General features: G+C 40.3%; 1 protein-coding gene across 3 annotated transcripts in view; it reads left to right on the forward strand.

Moving 5' to 3' along the window:
* The window catches only part of AMPH (amphiphysin), a 243,767-nt gene that overhangs the window by 158,850 nt on the left and 70,563 nt on the right, over window positions 1–14,354 (forward strand). For all 3 annotated transcript variants that reach the window (XM_058570689.1, XM_058570705.1, XM_058570697.1), the window contains exons 6-7: window positions 3,636–3,743; window positions 5,606–5,691. In XM_058570689.1, coding sequence (XP_058426672.1) covers window positions 3,636–3,743; window positions 5,606–5,691 — 194 coding nt within the window. The remainder of the gene's footprint in view (window positions 1–3,635; window positions 3,744–5,605; window positions 5,692–14,354) is intronic.

A 14,354-nucleotide genomic window follows, 5' to 3' on the forward strand; every position in this document is an offset into this window, starting at 1 on the left:
TTTGTTTAACATAATTTTTCACTGGTTGTCCTACAGTTTACAATATACATCTTTAACTTATTATGTCTAACTTCAAATAATATTGTAGAACTTTATGGATGGTCTCAGAACCCTACAGCAGTATACTTTCAGTTCTTCCTTCCTTTCCTTTGTGCTGTTATTGTCGTATATTTTCCTTTACACATGTTAGAAATCCCACAATACGTTGTTTCTGTTTTTTGATCTAGATTATCAATTACCTTTTCAAGGAATTAAAAGTAAGAAAACAAAATCTTATATATTTATCTTGATTTTTACCATTTCTGGTACTCATTTCTTCATACCGAGCACCACTTAGTATGAAAATTCTTATGCTGGCAATGAATTCTCCCAGCTTTTCTTTGTCTTTAAAAAAATCTTTATTTCATCTTCACGTTGGGAAGGTATTTTCACTGAGAATAGAATTCTGAGATCTCTTGATTTTTTTATTTTTCAGTGCTTTAAAGATGCCACTCCGTTGTACTCTGACTTGCATAGTTTCTGATTGGTCTTCTATGTTTCTTACCTTTGTACTTATTGCTTTTCTTTATTCTTAATTTTAAGCAGTTTGGCTATAATGGATCTGAAGTGTATTGTTTGGAATTTATCCTTCTTGGGATTCTATGACTTTCTCGGATCTATACTTTTTTTTTTTTTTTTTTTTTTTTGGTGAGGAAGATCAGCCCTGAGCTAACATCTGCCAATCCTCCTCTTTTTTTTGCTGAGGAAGACTGGCCCTGGGCTAACATCCATGCCCATCTTCATCTACTTTATATGGGATGCCGCCACAGCATGGCTTGCCAAGCGGTGCATTGGTGTGTGCCCACGATCCGAGCTGGCGAACCCTGGGCCGCCGCAGCGGAGCGTGCGCACTTAACCACTTGCGCCACTGGGCTGGCCCCTCAGTTCTATACTTTGATGTCTTCATTATTATAAAATTCTCAATCATTATCTCTTGAAATATTTCTTCTGAGTCTCCCTCTCATCTCTTTTTGAAATTCTAATTACACTGTGTTAGACTATTTGTTACAGTATTACAGGTCTTGTATGATTAATTCTGTTTTTTTTCCCTCGACTCTTTTTTCTCTTTGTGTTTTAATGGGAATAATTTCTCTTGATCTATCTTCAACTGCGTTGTTTATTTTCTCAGCTATTTTGTCTAATGAAGAAATTTTTTCTCTCTTGTATCATTTTTTCTATTTCTAGCATTTTTATTTGACTCTTAAAGTTTCCATATCTCTGCTGAAATTCCCCATCTGTTTATGTATGTTGTCTACCCTTTCCAACTAGATACTTTAACATATTGGTCCTAGTTATTTTAAAATTCCTGTTTGATACTTCCAACATCTGGGTCATATCTGAGTCTGGCTCTGTTGATTGCTTTATCTTTTCTCCTGGGTTGTTTTTCTTGTGTTTTTTGTTTTTTCTGTGTGTATGTGTTTTATAATTTTTGATTCAATGCCAGACATCATGTATGGAATAGTGAAGACTGAAGTACTATTTATGCCTGAAACGGGCGTGCCTTTTTGTCAGACCATTAGTGTGGGAGTTCAAATCAATCTGATCACAACTTGAGCTGGATTTGGGTTTTGTTGTCGCTGTTGTTACTTTCAGTGCACTATGGCTTTCAAATTCCTCTGGAATTGGGCTGCTAATGCCTTGTGCTTATATTTTAACACCTGTAATGTTTTCAGACTCTTGGGTAGAAGTCTAGTTTTCACCTCTTCTTTGACCCACATAGACACCAGAGAGTTTTTCTCAGTGTTTCTGCTCCCCGTCAGATTTCAGTTGCCCTTGTATGCCTGTAGTGCAGAGGGGTGTCTCTCCACAGACTTGTCCTTCCTCCAGTGGTCGGCAGCTACTGCTTGTTATTCAGTGCTAGACTTGTAGTAGGGGCAGGGTTGTTTTCTGTTATACTTTTCTGGCCTGTCTTAGATAAAGTCAGCCTTGTATCTGTGGTTGGTCTTGCGCAGAAGTTTTCTGCCACTGCCATAGTAGGAACAGACCTCTGCTTGTTATAGGAGTCAGATCTTGGGCCCAAGAAGATTTGATGCCCCTCTCCTATGGGTATTAGACTTTTTCTTCTACCCTTCTGTGTATAGCAGTTATTTTGCATATATCCTGGGGGCCAGAGGGGTTCCTATCCCTCCCAGATTGGTTTTGCTTCTACTCCTCCCCCTAGAAGCAGTGGATCTTTGCCTGGCCTCTGTGGGCAGGAGGTTTTGTTGCTCCCTCCTCAAGCAGCTTAAAACTTTTGCTTCATAAGGGAAAAATGTCCATGGAAACGGGTAGGGCTTTGTGCCTACCTTGTAGCAGCCATAGATCACCTCGTTCTCCCCTGCGCTCCAAGGGAGTGTCTTGTCCCTAAACATTCTCATAGTATCCAGTGGAGGCCCAGGGAAGGAGCTTGCCAATAAATGAAATTTCCTCTTGTGTCTTGGACACCCAGCTATTCCAAACTGACACGTTAGCCCACACTAGGCTTTTAACGATTTGTTAAAATTTTAGCTGACCTCTTCTTGTCCACTTGTATGGTGGCCACAGCTTTTACCTGTGCCCTGCCAAAGGTGAAATGGTTTGTGTGTCTCATCTCTCCTTGGAGAGACTTGTCCCTCTTGGAATTCAGATTACTTTATTGCGTTGTGACCTCACGTCTCTGATATAATCAAGAAGAATTATGCTTCTATAGATTATTCAGATTTTTCTTAGTAGTGTGGGTGTAACAATCTTTGCAGCTCTCTGTATCCTAGCTGGAAATGGGTGTCTCTAGGAATCATATTTTTTTTTTTTTTTTTATTTTATTATTTTTTTTTTTTGTGAGGAGATCAGCCCTGAGCTAACATCCGCCAATCCTCCTCTTTTTTTTTTTTTTTTTTTGCTGAGGAAGACGGCCCTGGGCTAACATCTGTGCCCATCTTCCTCCACTTTATATGGGACGCCGCCACAGCATGGCTTACCAAGCAGTGCGTCGGTGCGCGCCCGGGATCCGAACCAGCGAACCCCGGGCCGCCGCAGCGGAGCGCGCGCACTTAACCGCTTGCGCCACCGGGCCGGCCCCTAGGAATCATATTTTTATAGCTCCTCAGATGATTCTAATGAACAAAAGGATGGAGGAACACTTCTGGGAAAAAAGATTTCATATTCCTAAGAATCTGCTTTATAGAACTGCTTTATAAATCTGCTTTATAGAATTGCTTTAGTGTGAGTGTTATTAGAATTATAAAACCACATCCTAGTATAGTCTTCCACTGTCTTCAAAATGGAACATTTAAGATTTAGAGACTAATAGAGAGTATAGGTTTACCTGCTCCCCTCAACCAATTCTGGAATTTTTCTGGTCTTTTACTACAAATTCTGCCTTTGGCTCTTCATGATTGGCCTAATTATTATCAGAAGGGAAGATGTTTACATAGTGGTTTTCACACAAAGGATTGTAGGCTCTAATCTGATTTCCGGGGACAGTTTGTCTACTGAAATTCTGGTTCACCTTGACCTCCAGTCAAGATCCTCAGCTATGTCCTGGCTATAGCCTACCCTGGACAAGGGAAGCATTTTGGCAGTGAAAGAGAGTCTGCGACCATATCTCTTTCTTAGAGCGTGTATTTCCCTGCTGACAGAGTCGCATTGCAAAGCGCAGCAGGAAGCTGGTGGACTATGACAGTGCCCGCCACCATCTGGAAGCTTTGCAGAGCTCCAAGAGGAAGGACGAAAGTCGAATCTCTAAGGTAGGGACTGATCCCACTGTTGTCACCACTCTCCATACTCTGTGACCTATAGCAACTTTGTCTTTTAAAATTAAATATTTCCTTTTTAGTGGAGATTTGAATCAGAACAGAATTTAAACTGAAACATGGTACTTGTGGGCTGCTTTCCATAATTTTTAATAAAAACAAGGTTTTTCACATTATTGTAGAGTTCACATGGGTGACACGGACTCACATTTTTTTTTTTTTTAATAACACACGCATACACACGTTCAATAATTTAGGAAGATTTTTTTTTGAGGGAGATAGGCCCTGCGCTAACGTCTGTTGGCAATCTTCCTCTTTTTTTTTTTTTTTCTTTTTTCTTCCCAAAGCCCCACTACCTAGTTGTGTATCATAGTTGTAGAGTTGTAGCTCTTCTATATGGGACGCTGCCTCAGCATGGCTTGATCAGCGGTGCGTAGGTCCACACCCAGGATCCGAACCGGTGAACCCCTGGCCGCCGAAGCGGAGCACGCAAACTTGGCTGCTACACCACCAGGCCGGCGCCTGCATCACACATTTTGATCAGAAGAAACCATGGCCCCCAACAATACTGCAGGATCAAAGAAAGTAATGAGTGTCCCTGCACTTCTTTTTGTGGTCGTGGTCCATACTTGATGCCAAAATGCAGATTCAGATGGAAAACCAAGTTTGAAATTCTCAGTTTAACGTATGATTGTATGAGAGTACAGATATGTGCTAGATTTGCATACATTCATTTTCTTTTAGAAAACCCATTTTAGTAGCCTTTTACCATGTACATCAGTCATTTACAGATACCAACTAACTGAAAACACCTGCTAACTACTCCCTTTGCCTCCAGTCTTGCCTCCTCCTATCTTCCTACACACAGCTGCCTGAATGGTCTTTCTGCATCACGTATCTAGATATCTTTCTGTTCTGTGTAAGTCTTTTATTGGCTCCCATTGACTGTAGAAAAAATTCTAAATTTCTTAGCATAGCATATGCAACCTACACAATTTGGTCATGACTCACCTAGTCATCCTTGTCAACTTTCAAGTCTTCTTTCCCCTCCTTTCCTTCTTCCATACACCTCCTCAGCTAGAGCCTCCATGACCTTTGCATTACTTCTGAGCAGCCACGATAATGGCTGCCCTTCATGAGAGGCCCCAGAGATGCTAGGCACCATGTTCAACACTTCATTTACATCATCTTTCCTTAATACACGCAACACCTCTGAGGTGGGCATTACTATGTCTATGTTTTGGATGAGGTATCTGAGTTGCAGAAAGGTAAAGCAATCTGACAAATTCACATGGTTAGTAAGCTAGAATTCCAACCCAAGGAACTCCACCTTTATGTATTGCAATAATTCTCCACCTCCTTTAGCAAACATTTGCTGATTCTTCAAGATTCAGTTAAAATATCACGTTCCCTTTGGAACCTTCTCTTTTTTTCTGCACCATCTTCCCCAGTAGCATGCTCCATAACAGCTTGTAAGCCCTATCTTGTAATGTAATTATTTAGACTTCTCAGTAGACGGGGAATTTCTTGGGGAAGCATCCATGTCTAGTATTCCAAGCAGAGCAGTGTATGTGAGAGGCAGTTAACATGTTTTTGTAGAATGAATGAAGCTATCAGACACTGCCAGAGCAACCACTGTAATCAATCCAGTTTTCTTTTTTAAGTAAAATTTAATATTTTACTTATATTGAAAAAGATCGTGTGGATTTTAACCAGGTTTCTTTCCTTCCCAAAATGTTTCCAGGATGCCATAAAGCTATTCCTGTTTTATGTTAAATGATGTTGCTGTGTATAGAAATGGCTTGTGTTTATGTGATTTTTTTTTAGTGTAAACACATGTTTTGTATCATTTCTAGGCAGAAGAGGAATTTCAGAAAGCACAGAAAGTGTTTGAGGAGTTTAATGTTGACTTACAAGAAGAGTTACCATCATTATGGTCAAGGTAAGGATGTTTCTGTACAGGTTGTACACGTCCCTTTTAGAAGTTCAAGAACAGTGTAGATCCCTTATCTTGTCTTCATTGCCTGTGATGCTTCAGCACTGTCCGATGAAAGTGTTCTGTGATCTGTGCTGTCCAATATCATAGCTACTTGCCACATATGGCTGGCTGTTGAGCACCTGGAATATGGCTAGGGTGAGTGGGGAACTGAATTTTAAATTTATTTTATTTTATTTTAATTCATTTACATTTAAATAACCCCATGTGGCTAGCAGCTACCATATTGATGGCACAGTTTTAGACCTGGATATATTTCTCAAGTGGAGACGCAAATCTCACTTAGAGGCATTAGGAGAATTGCCCTTAACCTTGAAATCTACCCTTTTAGCTCTTGGCAGAACTTCCTTTATTCCAAGAGCTCATCTTGTCTTCTGGCTTTGATGCCAAGCCTCTACTTTCAGCCCTTACTTATTAACCTGAACTTCATTCCCATTTTAGACACTAAATATTCTTCTTATTTATAGGTACTTTGCATTTCTCATGGCATTAAGTGCATTTCTCATGGCATTAAGTGCAGTTTTCATACTCAGTGGTAGAACCAAGAAGTTATTGGGCGAAGTGGGGCCTTATGTCTCTCCATTACCATCAGCACCCCCATGCTACCACCCTAAATAAACAGAATTATGCTTGCCCTGAAGCGTTGCTTTAATTCAAATTCTCTAGCCCAACTTCCAACCAGATTGTTGCCCCTAAACCTTCCTATATATAGAAACTCTAGAGCTTCTACTTATCCTCCAAAATTAGAAGCATGTTGAGGGTCTAGATTGGAGTTTGTTCATTTCTGTGCTCATCTCTAGTGCTCTCAATTTTTTGCCAATAGTAAGCACTCAGTGTTTATATTTGAACTACTGAAATACCTAGAGGAAATTTTGACTAGTTCACTATAACAGCAGCTTGTAGGACATGTCCACTTCAATGTCTAGCCATAACCCAAAGTTCAACATGTGTGAACTTAACTCACTGCTCATCTGAATTTACTCATTCTTTCAACATCTGCATTTCTCTCTTGGGTACCGTCATTCCTGGGCTCCCAGCCCCAAAGCTTTGGAGTCATTAACTATAGGAAACCAAAGGCCTCTTGGTTGTCAAAGGAAACAATCCATCCTTTCCCTGTGTGTTCTTCTGGATTGATCTCCCTCTCTCTGTTCTCATTGCCATCACCCTGACCCTCATCATCCTCTCATGGATTATGATGGTAGTCTTGCCCTCATGTTTCTGTGTTTGACCTCGTGCTGTACACCTCTTCATTCAGAAGCTCTACCTTGATGTCTCTGTGGTCTGCTTAGGAACTTACTTTATGTTCCCAAAGAAGACCTATCCTCTCCCACAATGAGGATTTTGAGCAGCTTGAATATGTAGGACTTTTAGGGATATAGATGAGACAAATAGCTATTTATAATTTTAATTTATTTACAGATTTTCCTCGATTTATGATGGGATTATGTGCTGATAAACCCATTGTAAATTGAAAGTATCATAAATCAAAAATGCATTTAATACGCCTAACCTACTGGATGTCATAGCTTAGCCTAGCCTCCCTTAAACGTGCTTAGTACACTTACATTAGTCTACAGTTGGGCAAAATCATCTGATACAAAGCTTATTTTATAATAAAGTGTTGAATATCTCATAATTTATTGAATACTGTACTGAAAGGGGGAAACAGAATGGTTGGATGGGTACAGAATGGTTGTCACTGTATTGGTTATTTACCTTAGTGATCATGTGGCTGACCGGGAGCTCCCAGGGCTGCCACTGCCCAGCATCATGAGAGAGGATCGTACAGCATATCGCTAGTCTACGAAAAGATCAAAATTCAAAATTCTATGTACAGTACCTACAACATGTGTATTGTTCTCACACTATTGTAAAGTTGAAAAATCATATGTCAAACCATCATAAGTTATTCATGCTTATTTAAAATTACAAATTATATGAATTATGTGATTTTTAAGAAATTTTTTTTGCACTCATAAATTTCAAGATACTTGTATCCAAAATCTTTATACACATCTTTGGCATCTGTGTCTTTGTCCTCATTAAAGACACTCATCAAGTCAGCCAGTGGTTCTTCAAGGCTTATCATCTTCCTCAACAGATATTCCAACCCAAAGACAAGTTGTCATTTGCATATTATTAAGACAGTTATTCTTTTTATTTCCGCCATAAAGGAATTTTTGTGATCTCAAATGTAATTACTTACTTCATTGCTTTTTAAACTGATCTTTAAAGAGGCTCGGGTGCCACAATGTTCAACACTCCCGATTACGAGACAATACTCCTGGGAAAATTGCCCAAATCGCCAAAAGACAGTTATTATTTGCCTGAATGTGTATTGGATATGTAACAATTTTTTTCTAGTGCTCTCTATAAGCATCTAAAACTAGCATTGACTGACGTCGTTTCAGGCTTCCGTGTCCTCCCCAAATAGTATTTGGTTATTCAAAATTGTCGATTTCTTTTAATATGAAAGACTATGTAGGAACTTAAACACAATTGGAATACTTGAGGGGCAAATTTTGGAGAGAAACTTTCCCCCTTATCTGGTCATGTACAGTATAAATGTTTCAGTGCCTTTTAATCCAATTTAACTTCTCATTTCAGCACTCAAGGTTCTTTCCTCTTGATGTCAATCAAATCCTGCCCTTTGATCAAAACCTAGCTTAGGACTCTGTTTATATACGGTGTGTTCCTTGACTAAACCTAGGTTACTCAACCACAGTAATTGTGTGTGTTATGTGTATTTTTTGGGTGAAAGAGAGAGTGATCATTTATTGAATACTTTCTATTTGCCAGGTATCATTTTATATACTTTACATACATAATCTCTAATTATCACCATTACAGTTATCCCCATTTTACAGATGAAGAAGTTAAGAATCATGTTGGTTCAACACCTTGCCTAAGATTTATAAAGTGAACTTTATAAATCTAAAAGCTGGCATTTAAAGACACTTCTGTGGGGGCCAGCCCAGTGGTGTAGTGGTTAAGTTTGCGCGCTCTGCTGCAGCGGCCCGAGGTTTGTAGGTTCGGATCCCAGGTGCAGACCAATGCACCGCTTATTAAGCCATGCTGTGGCAGCGTCCCATATAAAGTAGAGGAAGATGGGCATGGATGTTAGCCCAGAGCCAATCTTCCTCAGCAAAAAGAGGAGGATTGGCATCGGAAGTTAGCTCAGGGCTAATCTTCCTCACAAAAAAAATAAAAATAAAGACACTTCTGTGGTTTTTCCTGTAAATCCTGATGTCTGTATTTATGGCCTCTTTTTTATTTAAGACGAGATTGCATGCAGTCTTTTATAAGTACAGTTTATTTCATCAAGTTATTTTATAAATATGTATGTTTTCTTCCCAGCCATATTGCTCCACCTTGAAACTGAAGTTAGTACTTTGTATCTTCTGTGCCCCCTATGGTGAAAAGCATGATACTAGACAAGTAGTGATAAGCATGCATTAATTGATTAATGCCTAAAATCCTGAAGCAAACATTCATAACCATTCAAAATGTTGGGTGGAGTGTTCTGTATATGTCTGTTATGTCCAATTGGTCTATTGTGTTCTGCAAGTCTTCTATTTCCTTGTTGACCTTCTGCCTAGTTGTTCTATTTATTATCGAAAGTGAGGTATTCAAGTCCCCAACTATTGTTGGCAAACTGTCTATACCTCTTCAATTCTGTCAGCTTTTGCTTCATGTATTTTTGGGTTCTGTTATTAGGTGTATATATGTTTATAATTGGTGTATCTTCTTGATGGATCAACCATTTTATCTTTATAAAATGCCCTTCTTTGTCTCTAGTAACAAATTTGTATATTTTGTCTGATACTGCTATAGCCTCTCCAGCTCTCTTTTGATTGCTCTTTGCATGAATGAACTTCTTTTACTTTCAACCTATTTGTGTCTTTGAATCTGAAGTGTGTCTCTTGTTGACAGCATATAGTTGGATTGTGTGTGTGTGTGTGTGTGTGTGTGTGTGTGTGTGTTTTATCCATTCTGACAACCTCTGCCTTCTGATTGGCATGCTTAGTCCATTAATTTAGTTACTGATAAAGTAGTTTGCCATTTTGCTAATTGTTTCCGGTATATCTTATATCTTTTTTGTTCTTGTATTCTTCCATTATTGCCATGTGTAGAAAACTGTTTCAAATTTTGGATGTATAAGGGAGAAGAGAAATAAAGTACTACCTAGAGGGGGATGTAGGTTCAGTTTTAAAAGAGGGAATACTAGGGTATGTTTGTATCTTCTACAGGAGCTTGCAATTCATAAGAGATGACAGAGACCATTACAAAGAAAGAGGGCTCCAAAGGGAATACTTGAGCTAAATCTTCAAAACGAGTGAAGTCACCATTTAGTGAAAAGGATATTCTAGGCTGAGGTAGAGCATGAATAAAGGCATGGAGATTGAAGCAGATACATGGGTTCATGGAACTTTAATTAGTTTAGTGTAACTAGAGGTCAGAGTGAAAGTGTCCAGATGGAGAGTTTGGTGATAAAGCAGGAGAGAGGCAGTGGTTTGATTTATTTATCATTCATTCAACAAATATCAGTTGACCACCCCACTATGTGCCAGCGCTCTTTCAGGTATTAAAGATCCTCTACTGAAGGTTTTTGTTTTCTTGGAGCTTACCTTGAAGAATAGGGAAAGGCAATTACCAGGAAAATAAGTAGAGAATAAAATATCAGACAATAAGTTCAGTGCAGAAAATAAAACAAGATAATTTAATAGAGAGTGACATGGGATGGGGTAACTAGTGTAGACTGGGTGATTAGGAAGGCTTCTCTCAGAGAGATTGACAATATATGAGGAAAACGAAGTTTTGGGAAAATACTGAGTTCCATTTTGTATATGTTGAGTTTGAAGAATCATTAGGAAGTCCCGAAGGATATGTCTATGGAGCTAACTAGGTCTGGAGCTTAAGAGGAGGTTTGGGAGTCATTGCCTTAGGGGTGGTAGTTGATGTCGTGAGAGTTAATGAGGCTGGTAGTGAAATAGATCAGATGGCAAGATGAGGGCCAAAAACAGAAGCTTCAAGAGCACCAATATTTAAGGAATGTGCAGCAGAGGAGCCTCAGAAGAGCCTGAGAAGAAATAGTCAGAGATGTAGAAGGAGACCTGGAAGAGACGTGGAAGAGCAGTATCTCAAAGAGCCAAGACTAGAAAGAACTTCACAAGTGAGGGGGTGCCAGGAGCACCATCACAATAGAGAGGTCAAGTAGCTGAGGACTAAAGATGCATTGCCCTCGGTAAAGTTCCAGAGAGGTTCCGGTCGATGGGGGGTCAGAAGCCTGGTTACAGGCATTGGAGGCTGCATGGGAGATGAAGAAGCAGAAACAGTAGATCGTCCGTCATTTTGAAGATTGTGACTATGATGCGTGAGGAATCATGGCAGCAGATATAGGTGGATGACAGGGCAAGGGAGCTTTTTAAAAATAACTTTCGTCATTTTGAGAAGATGGCAGTGGCAAAGGTGGGGTGATTTAGGACTGAGAATATTTGGGGTGAGTAGGGGATAGGACAAGGGCTGAGGGTGTGACAGAGTCGGCCAGGGTGTTGAGGGGTATGCCACGGGGCCCAAGCTTGGTAAAGCAAGATGTTGAATCTGAGAGGGACAATGGCCTGGAAGAAAAGGGGAGTGATCTCAGAGAGATTAAGAAAAAAGTCAGCAGGTGGAATGGAACTGAATGAATGAAGGATCTTGTGGCCCAGGAAATTAGGTGAGTGGGCCCCTGAATTTTCTCATTTCACTTGTGAGTGATGGCAAGATCCAGGATATGCAGTGAGTTAGGAGTTTGTATTTTAGTTGGATAGTCACATGGATGTCGAGTCTGCTGTATTAGTGTTGGGACTTGGTGAAGGAGAGAGCGGGAAGCCACAAGACATGTGTGCTTGGGGGCAGTGAATGGGGTTGGGGTGGGGGTGCTGGGAGGTTGATAGAAGAGCTATGAAGAGGTTGAATATGTGTGGCATAAATCTCAGAGGAGAAAGTGTAAATAAGCTCAGAGGATCAGAGGAGAGCTGAAGAAAACTATTCTTTCTCCCACTTCACCCCAATGGTAAGTCAGGGATCTCAGAGGATGCTTCTTCCATTGCAGGGGGCTCAGGGGAAGCAGTGGCGGCCCCCTCCTCTGCCCCGCACCCCACCCCGGGAGGCAGGTTCCCTTAGGGCAATGCAGAGGGGAGAGTGTCCTGGCCTGCACACTATGGCTGTCATAAGCTCAGCTGTTAATCCTTCCCACTGTTTCCAAGAATAAAGAAATGTCTTAATAAAGAAATTAAGTTGGTCTTGACAGTTAACCAGAAGGGGCCTGAGGATGCCTCAGAGAAGTCCTTTGGGGAAATGGTAATGTCTCAGAGTCCCTTGTTTTTGAAGAATTTGTGAAATGAAACCTCGCTAGCAGATAATATCAGTATTCAGAGCCTGGTAGTCTTTGTGGATGCATATTTCATTGCTGGTGACACTAGTTTTTTACAAGCCAGGGTTACAGTCAGAATATGCCCTTCCAGTGGAACGAGTGTCACGGTGGTTCATTCATTGGCTTGTTCGATTGTTCATTCATTCCTTCATTCATGAAATATTTACTGCCTGCCTGCTCTGACCAGGTGCTGCATTAGGTCCTGGGCCTGCCGAGTGAACTAGTCACAGGCAGTCTACTTTGAAAGAGCCTCCGGTTTCAAAAATTGGAGAAAATCATTATCTGATAAGTTGCATCAAAAGTGTTGACCACTTTTTTCTAAATTAAATACATCCTAGTTTTAATTTCAAAATTATGAAAAGAAACCATAAAAATATTAGAAAATTATAGATGTTTGTTTAGTCATTCTAAATAAGGTATTTCTTTCTGGCTCTGCACCAATTATTTCTCTAAATAATAATTGATATAAACGAGGTAAGATAGGCTGTATATCAGAAAACAAAATTTAAAGTTGGAAGAATGAGGATTCTTGTTTTTGCTAAATGTATCCAAGGTTCAATATGTTTAATAGAAAATCTCTTACAAATAGTAAGAAAAAAACAGGCACTAAGAAATAAGCAAAACACATGACTAGGTGACTCACAAAAGGAGAAATACAAATGGCAACAAATACTTGAACAAAAAAGTGTTAACACAACTTTAATCAAAGGAGTATAAATGTAAAAGTCAGCAAGATGCTAACTCTTGCCTAGCAAATTTACAGAGGTTTGTGTAAAGTCATATTCAAAGCTGCGAGAATGTAAAGGCCTAGCCAGCGGGGGAGCCCTTTGGCAGGGCCCATCAAAACTTCGGTTGTCTCTGCCTTTTGCACAGCGTTTACACTCAAGAAACTTACTCTAAGGAAATGGTAAAGCTGTGCACAAAGTTTTAATTCATAGATCTTCATCGGGGTTTTGTTTATCATAGTGAAAAATCAGTGAAAATAGAGCAATACCCACCAGTCAACTTCAACTTCACCGCCCACTGCCCCCATCTGCACCCATTTCCTATTTAAATCTGACCCGTTCTTCAGGGTCGCCTAGGTTTGTCCTCTCAAGCAGATGTTTGCAGCTGGCACAGGGCCCATTGCTCCTCTCAGTTCCTGTAGCTGTTTCTGTCCATATCTACTCATTTTTGATATTTAATCATGTATGGCCTTTTGCAGTGACCTAACAGTCTCATGCTGTTTTGAAATCTGCTTCTTTCTTACCAGAAGGAATGGAGCATGTGTTCATTGATCAGCCCCTCTGGTGTTCCTCTAACCGCATTAGTTCCCAGAGCCACCTTAGCCCACCGGTAGGCGTGTACCCACAGCTGGGTAGGCCCTTTGTTGAGTAACTGAATGAGGAAAGGTGTGAGGAATTACTGTCCTGTTGGGATCCTAGAGAAGGGGTCCTGGCTTGCCACTGAAAGCGCCCAGGAAGGCTTCTCTGCAAACAGTACAATGAGCTGGGCCTCTCTGCACAGTATTGCAGGCCTCCTGCAGTCTCTTCTCTCCCATCCGGCTGCTGCCTTAGTTAGCTTCCTCAAATGCAGGTCCAAGTCCTCTCCTTTCCTCTGTCGCAAACATGGCGAGGGGCTGCAAACAACTATTGCCTGCAAATAAATGCTGCTTCGTGATCTGGAAGGTCCGCTGCCCCAGAGCACGGGTCAGCCTCACCAGGCTCTCATCTCCCAGGTTTCCAGTCTGATCCTGCCAACTAGTTACCATTTCCCAAACAGGCTGTGCCAGGATTTTTTTGTATATATGCACACACACATGTACATGATTATGTATGTAATTTTAAATCAATTAAATGAAAAAATATATGAAATCAGGAACACATGATCACGATAGGTATAGAAAATTAAGATTTAGTGGAACATGGAAGGAATTTAAGGTACAAGATAAGCCATAGAAAAAGTAAGTCTTGTCGGTGGGATGGATTTAGCACCCAACTATTACTTTATCTCTGAATCTCTAAATTGGACTTCTAGCTTTTATTTTGTTAAAATTCCAAACCACCTAATTCATGAGAAAACAGATTTCTGTAGCACTGAAATAACAATATTCATGCTTAAGCGGAATTTCCTGGCGAACATTCCATGCTTTTCTATTGCGTTTTCCTCCTTTTAGATTCAAATTCTGGTTCTCCACTTATTAATTGCATGACCT

The sequence above is a fragment of the Diceros bicornis genome, chromosome 3 (assembly GCF_020826845.1).
Source record: "Diceros bicornis minor isolate mBicDic1 chromosome 3, mDicBic1.mat.cur, whole genome shotgun sequence".
In the NCBI taxonomy this organism is placed as follows: domain Eukaryota; kingdom Metazoa; phylum Chordata; class Mammalia; order Perissodactyla; family Rhinocerotidae; genus Diceros; species Diceros bicornis.